Source organism: Carcharodon carcharias, chromosome 15 (assembly GCF_017639515.1).
Source record: "Carcharodon carcharias isolate sCarCar2 chromosome 15, sCarCar2.pri, whole genome shotgun sequence".
Taxonomy (NCBI): Eukaryota; Metazoa; Chordata; class Chondrichthyes; order Lamniformes; family Lamnidae; genus Carcharodon; species Carcharodon carcharias.
Genome location: NC_054481.1, coordinates 103024071 through 103034164, shown reverse-complemented (window position 1 = coordinate 103034164; position 10094 = coordinate 103024071). Strand labels below are relative to the sequence as shown.

The following is a 10094-nucleotide window of genomic DNA, read 5'->3' as shown; positions in this document are numbered from 1 at the left end:
AGCATCACAAACAATCACCTGAACATATACATTATAAAAATTCGGTCCATAGATTTTTATTTTTTTAAATTAATCTTCATCCTGCCCTTGGATGAGGCTTCATGAGAAATGCAAAGGCTGCCGGGCCAATTCGCCCGTCTGCCAACTGTGAGGTTGGACGGACCACTGAAAATCGGGGACAACTTTAATGGGCTTAATTGCCCTCTTAATTTTCGGTGGGCGCACTTCCTACTTTTGCATGTGGCCGCCGACTGAAATATTGCGGAATGGTGTTGGGACACTGGCCTGATGTCATCACGCGCTATTTTACGCTCAAGCGGGCCGGGTATGCACCTGCACACCGATCTGAAAATTCTGCCCCTTGTAAATCTTCTATGCACCTTCTCCAATGCCTCTATATCTTTTCTATAATATAACAACCAGAAATGCACACAGTATTCAAATATGGGTCTAACCAATGTTTGCCACAGGTTTACCATAGCTTCTCTATTTTTCAATTCTGTTCCTCTTGAAATAAAGGGTGGAATTGCCCCAGATTCGCACTGTGCAGTGACGGGCATGAAAAATGACGTTTTATCCGCTGGCCACAATGACGGGTTTTCATGCCGAATTGTCCACTTCCTGGCTCATTAATTTGCAGCCACAGGAAACACACCGTCTCGCTGGTGGGTGGCCTCTGAGTTGCCTGCCATGCCATTACCTCACCATTTCCTCACTCTGGATTCCATATCTGTACTGTAGCCGTGCACACAGTTCTCAATGCTTGCAGCCCAGGACTGCTCCAATGAAAGCCAAGAAGAGTTCAGTGACCCGTCACTGGAATGCCTTTTGGATGTCCGCCGTGATGTCCTCCACCCCCGCTCTGGCCCGCAGGAGATCCAACAATCTCACCACTTGCCTTGGGAGGTGGTGGCCGTGGTGGTCAGTGCCAATACTGCACAGAAGAGGTTGGCCATCCAGTGCAGAAAGAAGATGAATGACCTCATCCGTGCCACCAGGGTAACACAATCATCTCATCACTCTAAACTCACACACTCAGCCCATCACACATTCACTGGCATCTCACTCACTGCCAGCTCAAGGGACATCACCTCTCATTCTCTCACACACGCTCTCACATCTCCATCTGGCCTCATCTCCTCTGGAGACTGCCTCCTCAGCCCTCACCATCTTGAGGTCACTTGCGAAGATCAACGTTTGCCCCCACACATACCCTAGGATACCCCCCTTTCCCCAGTACCTTGCCCTGCAGCCTCTTCCCTTGCCTGAGGCCACTTCTCCCCCTTCCATAAGCAAACCCTAGACCTGCAGCCCTTAAAAAGCCATAAGGTTCACCTGCCCGTGAACCCCCCCTAAAGGTGAAGTGGTGCTATCTGCGAAGCCTGGTGCTGATGATCGCAAGCGCTACCTGAAGCCAGGTAGGCAAACAAACTTCGAAATCCCGAGCCAAGTGCAGCTTGGCAGGAGCACGTTGCTTATGTGCAGTTGTGAAACAAGTCGGTGTGCAATCACGCCAACATGCACGAATGATCCAGCGCGGGGGCGATGATTCCGGTGAGCAGGGCTTATAATGAAATGCCAAAGTATTGAAACTAGGTTCCTGACGTGCAGTGGTGGGAAACACAGCCTGCCATTGATGGGTGGAGCAGCTGATCACAAACTGGTTTCACGACAGCGTAAAACCAATTTTTGGCCTTCTCACCATATTGTCCGCTCATGCCTTCCATGACCCCTGCTGCCAGTGGGACCAGGTGATTCTGCCCAAAGATTAATGCTTGTTTTGCTTTTTATATGGCCTTGCTAAGCTGTGATGCAACTTTTAGTGATTGATATATTTGTACTCCAAGATTGATTTGATCCTTTACCTCTCTTAGATTAGCACCTTGTAAGTAATAAATGACTGGCAAAATGCACTACCTCATATTTTTCTGTGTTGAACTGTTTTGAATTCAGAGGACGTTCAATGCACCAACAACAATGCAACAACAAGCACACGCACGGTGAACAAAAATCGTATTTATGGCTTCACTTTCCAGCTATGGATAGAGCCATAGAGTCATAGAGGTCTACAGCACAGAAAAAGGCCCATTGAATCTGTGCTGGTCAAACAAGTACCTAACTATTCTAATTCCATTTTCCAGCACTAGGCCCATAGCCTTGTATGCCATGGAATTGCAAGTGCACATACAAATATTTCTTAAATGTTATGAGGGTTTCTGCCTCTACCACTCTTTCAGGCAGTGAGTTCCACCAGATGAAATCGTGAACAGGGCTCGGCTCACACATGGCGAAACCACTAGCTCAGGGAAAGCCTATCAGCAGTATCCCACTTGATTGCTTATCCAGTATCTTCCACTTTAGCACCAGTGGAACTGAATATAGTAAGAAGCCAAATCTTCAGGGGAGGAGGAGGGAAAAATGTTTATGGAGAAAGTGTGAAGAAGAATAAAACCGTTTTTAAATAAATCATTCCTGTGACTTGAGAGTCACTGGGAAGGTTGGTATTTATAGCCCATTCTGAGTTGTGCTTGAGAAGTGGTAGTGGGCCTTTTACTTGAACCTCTGCAGTCTCTAAACATCCTGCCCCTTACCTTAAATCTATGCTCCCTGGTTATTGATCCCTCCACCAAGGGGAAAAGTTTCTTCCTGTCTACCCTATAATTTTATACACCTCAATCATGTCCCCCCTCAATCTCCTCAGCTCCAGGGAAAATAAACCCCAGTCCATCCAATCTCTCCTCATAACTAAAACTCTCCAGCCCAGGCAACATCCTGGTAAATCTCCTCTGCACTGTCTCTAGTGCAATCACATCCTTCCTATAATGCGGATTCCAGAACTGTACGCAATACTCTAGCTGTGGCCTAACCAGCATTTTATACTGTTCCAGTATAACCTCCCTGCTCTTACATTCTATGCCTCGGCTAATAAAGGCAAGTATCCCATATGCCTTCTTAATCACCTTATCTACCTGTCCCGCTACTTTAAGGGACCGGTGGACATGTACACCAAGGTCCCTCTGATCCTCTGTACTTCCCAGGGTCCTAACATTCATCGTGTATTCCCGTGCCTTGTTTGTCCTGCCCAAATGCATCACCTCACACTTATCTGGATTAAATTCCATTTGCCACTGATCAGCCGATCTGACCAGCTCGTCTATATCCTCCTGTAATCTAAGGTTATCCTCCTCACTATTTACCATCCCACCAATTTTCATGGTCATCCGCGAACTCACAGATCAACCCTCCCAGATTCAAGTCTAAATCATTTATATATACCACATTAAGCAAGGGACCCAACATCCCTGTGGAACCCCACTGGACACAGGCATCCAGTCACAAAAACACCCCTCGACCAGCACCCTCTGTTTCCTGCCACTCAGCCAATTCTGGATCCAATTTGCCAAATTGCCTTGGATCCCGTGGGCTCTTACCTTCGTTATCAGTCTCCCATGCAGGACCTTATCAAAAGCCTTGCTGAAGTCCAAGTAAACTACATCAAATGCATTGCCCTCATCTGCACACCTGGTCACCTCTTCGAAAAATTCAATCAAATTGGTCAGACATGACCTCCCCTTAATAAAACCATGCTGACTGTCCTTGATTAATCCCTGCAAGTGTAGATTAATTCTGCTTTCAATAGTTTCCCCACCACTGAGGTTAGACTGACTGGCCTGGAGTTCCCTGGTTTATCCCTTTGTCCCTAAAAATACCACATTGGCTGTCCTCCAGTCCTCTGGCACCTCTCCTGTGGCCAGAGAGGTATTGAAAATTATTGCCAGTGCCCCTGCTATTTCCTCCCTTGCCTCACTCAACTGTCTTGGATAAATTTCATCCGGGCCTGGAGATTTATCTACTATTAAGCCTGTCAGACCACTTAGAACCTCTTCCCTTTCTATGCTAATTTCTTTAATAACATCACAGTCCTTCTGCCTGATTTCCATACCCACGTCGTCCCACTCACTTGTGAGCACTGACACAAAGTATTCATTTAGAACCCTACCTACGTTTTCTGGCTCTACACACAAATTACCATTATGGTCCTTAATGGGCCCTACTCTTTCCCTAGTTATCCTCTTACTCTTAATGTACTTGTAAAATAACTTTGGATTTTCCTTTATTTTACCTACCAATGTTTTTTCTTGCCCCTTTTTTGCTCCCTTAATTTCCTTTTTAAGTTCCCCCCACATATTCTGTACTCCTCTACTGTTTTGAGCCCTCGGTATCTGCCATAAGCCTCCCTTTTTCTCTTTATCCAATCCTGTATATCTCTCGACATCCAGGGTTCCCTGGATTTGTTGGTCCCACCCTTTATATTTACTGGAATATGTTGGCCCTGCACTCTCCCTATTTCCTTCTTGAATGAGTCCCACTGCTCTGATGCAGATTTACCTAAAAGTAGCTGCTCCCAGTCCACTCTGGCCAAATCATATCTGATCTTATTAAAATCGGCCTTCCCCCAATTTAGAACTCTGATTTCTGGTCCATCCTTGTCCTTTTTCATAACAACCTTGAATCTAACGGAGTTATGATCACTATCTGCAAAATGCTTCCCCACTGGTACCTCTACCACTTGCCCTTGGATCTTTTCTGATATTGAGGTCAAGTGGGTGCAGGCCCAGAATATGGAGATGGGCTGAAAGCTCAACCCTTCCTTGTTGGCTAGAAAAAAGGGTGGCCCCTCAGGCAAGCGTAAATAGTGAGATTCAATTATTGTTGTTGCCAGCACTCTTCAGCCCAGAGACAGGAAATGGTCAGAGGCAGTATTGCAACATAAATGAGATATAATTTTTCCCAGACCATTCTCCTTTTGATGCTGTCAGCACTTACTGTTTAATGGCAAGGGATATCTGAGACCTCAATTTGGGCCCTGTTTAATAAAAGGGCTCACAGCAGGAGGTACTTCAGGCTTATAAACTGCCCTCTGCTCCCGTTGATCCTCATGCTAAATTTGAAGCACAAATGCTTGCCCCTCGAGCCAATAAATCAGTGGTGTCCTGAAATTCTGGCATTAATGGAGGCACATGGCAATGAGCACATACACGCCACTGCCATACAGCACCAGCCTGACTCCCTACTTCTGACATGTTTTCAGTTTGCAAATAACAGCAACAAGGGCACAGAACTCAAAGGCAGTTTAATTATTGGGCTCATAGTCAGTATTTTTGGAAAATGATTCCAGGTCTGGAAAATGCATGGAATTTGATTCTGACGCACTCTGCTTCTTCCTGAATTGAAGTTTGGAGTTTAAGTCAAACATGCTGCGCTCCAGACAGGGAAGAGGAAAAGCCTTGAATATGGGTCTTTGTTTTCAGGTCCTTCTGCTGTGCTGAGAGTGGGGGGCTCCAGTTTTGGGTTTGTGCCTAAAACTACAGACTGACGACTGGCACACTCACAGACAGTGCAAAAAATTGTTTATTTTTACACTGACACTTCTATTCTGCAGTCAAACTAACTGACAATGGCATTATTCAACTCAGATGTGAGGCCATGGATCAGGTTTCATGCTTGAGCATCAACTTCCAGATGTTCCTGCAAATTGTCATCTTGTTCTATGTGTACCTCCAGTTAGTACTGTCTGGTATGAGGTTGGCTGGCGCAAGACACACACACATAAATATTCCAAGTTGAATCTGTTCTTGTCAACAGCTGGAACATATGTAGATCTCTTGGGAAGCTTTAATATGCGTAACTCTACAATTCAGTAGCCCCTTGCTATATCCCCCTCTCATATAAACAACTATAAATGATTCCTTGTTGAATTACCCAATCTATTACAAAACGTGCCTTGTGTGACAGAGCCTTGCATATACTTAGCATCACATTTTCAGGGAATCTCTGGCACACAAAAAAATCTATCATGCTTTTCTAGTTGGCTTCAGCTCCCCATCAAGCATTCAATAGGTTCATTAACCATTATCTACTGTTCTTTCCAGTTCATTTGCAGGGTATGGGAGTTGCTGGTAAGGCAGGCATTTATTGGTGATACCAAAATGCTCTTGAGAAGGTGGTGAGTCGCCTTTTTGAACCGCTGCACACCCTCACAGAACCGTTAGGGGGGAAATTCCAGGGAATTTGACCCAGTGACAGTGAAGGAACGGTGATATAGTTCCAAGTTAGGATGGTGTGTGGTTGGAGGGGAACTTGCCAGGTGGTGGTGTTCCCATGCACCTGCTGCCCTTGTCCTTCTAGGTGGAACATGTTGCAAGTTTGAGAGGTTCTGTTGAAGAAGCCTGGATGAGTTATTGCCGTGCATCTTTTAGATAGTACATGCTCCTGCCACAATGGTGGAGAGAGTAAATTTTTAACGTAATGGTTGGGATGCCAATCAAGCAGGCTGCTTTGTCTTGGATGGTGTTGATTTTCTCGACTATTATTGGAGCTGCACTCATCCAGGTAAGTGGAGAGCACTCCATCACACTCATGACTTGCGCCTTGCAGGTGGTAGAAAGTCTTTAGGGAGTGAAAACATGAGTTATTCGCTGCAGAATTCCCAACCTCTGAACTGCTTAGTTTCATGGCCACCATTTCTGATTCTAACTTTTTATTCCATATGTATATAATTAACCGAATTTAAATTCCCAGAAGTTGTAGTGAGACTTGAACTGGCTCTGGATCATTAGTCCATAACTCGGGATTACTAGTCCAGTAATGTAACCACTATGCTGCTGTACCTGAATAAGCACTGGTGTAAACATTAATAACAAGTAATGTTACCCCTTTGGAAGTGCTAGTAAAAGAAAACTGCTTTCCTTTGGAAATATTAATTGGAAGGTACCCCTCATTAGAAATGTTAAAAGGAAGTATGTTGAGGAAAGCAGTGTTTCACTATTTTATCCAGTTTTTCATTTCTCTCCCAGCTCTGCTGAATGAATTGACTTTCTTACTAGTGTACAGTTCCAAGGATGGTGGAATCTGTCCTCACCTGGTGTCCACACACACACAAATCCAACGGGGGCTGCTGGGGAGGAGCTTCCTTAGCACGTAAGTGGGAAGGATTTTCCAGTTAAAATACTTGAACTGGAATTGAGCTTTCTATCTCCCACTGACATTTTTGCTCTCTAATCTGGAGGCAATAAGGCCAGTAGTAGCTGAGGTCAGTTAACAGTACAGATCAGGTCTTGAAACTGGGAACATTCTGGTGTGTACGTCTTAGAGACAGACTTCCCTGAGTGACCATTATGCTGGAACTGCATAAAACACTGGTTAGGCCACAACTGGAGTACTGCGTACAGTTCTGGTCACCACATTTTAGGAAGGATGTGATTGCACTGGAGAGGGTGCAGAGAAGATTTACCAGGATGCTACCTGGGCTGGAGGGCCTGAGCTATGAGGAAAGATTGGATAGGCTGGGGTTGTTTGCCTTGGAGCAGCGAAGGTTGAGAGGGGACCTGATAGAGGTGTATAAGATTATGAGGGGCATAGGGCATAGATAGGGTGGATAGGAAGGCGCTTTTTCCATTAGTAGGAGGGTCAATAACCAGAGGGCATAGATTTAAGATGAGAGGTAGAAGGCTAAGAGAGGAGTGGAGGAGAAATCTTTTTACCCAGAGGAAGGTGGGAGTCTGGAACTCACTGCCTGAAAAGATGGTTGAGTCAAAAACTCTCATAACATTTAAGAAGTATTCACTTGCGTTGCTATAGCCTCCAGGGCTATGGGCCAAGTGCTCGAAAATGGGATTTGTGTTGTCAGATCTTTGTTAACCAGTGCGGACATGATGGGCCAAATGACCTTCTTCTGTGCTGTAAACATCTATGAGTCTTTTAATTTTATTTTTAAGCAATTTCTGGAAACGGATAAAGGACAACAACTAAAACCAAGTGCATTTTTGTAACAATATCTTTAATTGTTAGAAACAAAAATACATATTATAAAAACACTGTTTTGTTGAAGGTATTTCATATTATGGCAATTGTTTACAGAAGAATGAAAAGTTATTTTATTCATACATTTGTAAATATCAGTGTCCCTTACACTTCCTGGAGCAGGATTATGACTTTTCTTGGGGTCCTGCAACAGAGTCAGTCATTTATAGATTCTGGTTAATGGATAGGAACATTTGCATAGAGAAAACTAGTGAAAATCTGCTGCCCTGCTCGTTAACTGAAGGGTCTAAATTCTGCACATAAATGTGGAAACAGTTTTTTTTCCAAGTGACATTTCCCACAAAAAAACCTGGAAAAATGCTCAGCGTCTCCAGCCACTGAGAGCTTTAACCCAAGGCAGATAAAGTGCTTAAGGAGGTCCCTATTTGGTTTACTCTCTGCTCTGTATGTTCTGCACCAGGCAGAGCATTTATCAACAGGGCCATCGGAGGATCTCCAGACAGCTGACTAAAGCCATTGGAATTAATAAATGTTCAATGAGTTCTGGGAATCACAAGTCTGCTGTCATTTTAAGTATTCTCATCTTCACTCTTCACCCAGTGACAGCATCAAATACTCCCAGGAGGTAATGCATAAGCCAAAAGCTTTTCAGACCTCCTAATACTCATCCAAAAATTCATCCCAATGGCCCAATCTCAAAAGAGCATCACAATGGTCAGACGAAGAAAGCTCCTTGGCCAGTTTGATCCCATTCCTTTCATAATACAATCCTACCCTTTTCCCAGCACAACATCAAGCTGTTCCTTAAGTGTCCAATTTCACTGGGGTAGAGAGAATAAAGATAATAGAAAACAAGAAAAAACATCTGGAGGAGAGCTTAAAGTACTTTGGTGAGCAAAACTCTCAGTTACTCCATGAAAAATACATACAATTGGACCTGTATTAAATGACAATCCCATTCCCCTCCCCCTTCCTCCCTCCTCCTACTCCTACCCCCACCCCCACCCCCAACCCAAAGAAAATGATTCCAGGCCTTTTTAAGAGCAAACGGCAGATTTCACCCAGCTCTCAGAGTCAGACAGTTGTTGGATCCGAGGAAAGTTGGAAAGGGTGACTCAAATTTTATTTCAGTGACTCCAGTTGTCCTGATATAAATGACTTCATTCTCACTTCAGAACCACCAGTTAGTCATCTCTGCTCATCTAAGCAGCTCAGGGCCTGTGGACATTTAGAAAGGACTGCATCAGAACAATAAGAATGTACATATCAAATAATTGTTTGCCTAGACCCTTGCTATGCACAGGTTAATTGATACCATAATGCTCAACTGTATTAGTTCCACAGCACATGTGAAAAGTTATGGAAAGTTGGAAGAAAAAAATAACATTCATTAAATACTTGCAGTCCTGCTGGAAGGTTTTCTTAAAGACACGCTACAAACATTGATATGTCCTAGATTTTACTTTAAGATTATCCTCTTTTAAATTTTTCCTTATAGTTTATTTCTTTTTAACCCTGTCTTGATGGTGATGATGCTGGAGTACTGTTTCACGAGTGACAGTAGCCTCTTGTAGTAGCTTATTTACTGCTGAAACCCTCATTCATGCTTTTGTTACCTCTAAACATGACAATTCCAATGCACTCCTGGCTAGTCTCCAACATTCTACCCCCTGTAAACTTGAGGTAATCCAAAACCCTGCTACCTTAACTCTGTGTCGTAACTCTGACCAAGTCTTGTTCACCATCATCCACATTTTTTTCTTTATTCTTTCATGGGAAGTGGGCATCGCTGGCAAGGCCAGCATTTGTTGCCCATCCCTAATTAACCTTGAACTGAGTGGCTTACAAATACATTTCAGAAGGCAGTTAAGAGTCAACCACATTGCTGGAGATCTGGAGTCACATGTGGGCCAGATCAGGTAAGGATGGCAGATTTTCTTCCCTAAAGGGCATTAGTGAACCAGATAAGTTTTTATGATAATCAATGATAGTTTCATGATCACAATTACTGAGACTAGCTTTCAATTCTAGATTTTATTCATTGAATTTAAATTCCACCTGCTGCCATAGTGGAATTTAAACACATGCACCCAGATCATTAGCCCAGACCTCTGGATTAATAGTCCAGTGACATTACCACTACGCCACCATCTCCCCCATGTGTTTAATGATCTATGTTAGCTCCTGGTTAAACAACATCTTGATTTTAAAATTCTCATTATTGTTTTCAGATCCCTCCCTAGCCTCACCTCTTCCTATCTCTGTAATCT

General features: G+C 43.8%; 1 protein-coding gene across 1 annotated transcript in view; it reads right to left on the bottom strand.

Moving 5' to 3' along the window:
- Window positions 1-8848: 8848 nt before the first annotated feature.
- Window positions 8849-10094, bottom strand: part of LOC121288319 (podoplanin-like) — a 40984-nt gene continuing 39738 nt past the window's right edge. Inside the window, exon 4 of the mRNA XM_041206858.1 lies at window positions 8849-9042. Within this exon, the coding sequence (XP_041062792.1) occupies window positions 9036-9042 (7 nt within the window). The 3' untranslated portion in view covers window positions 8849-9035. The remainder of the gene's footprint in view (window positions 9043-10094) is intronic.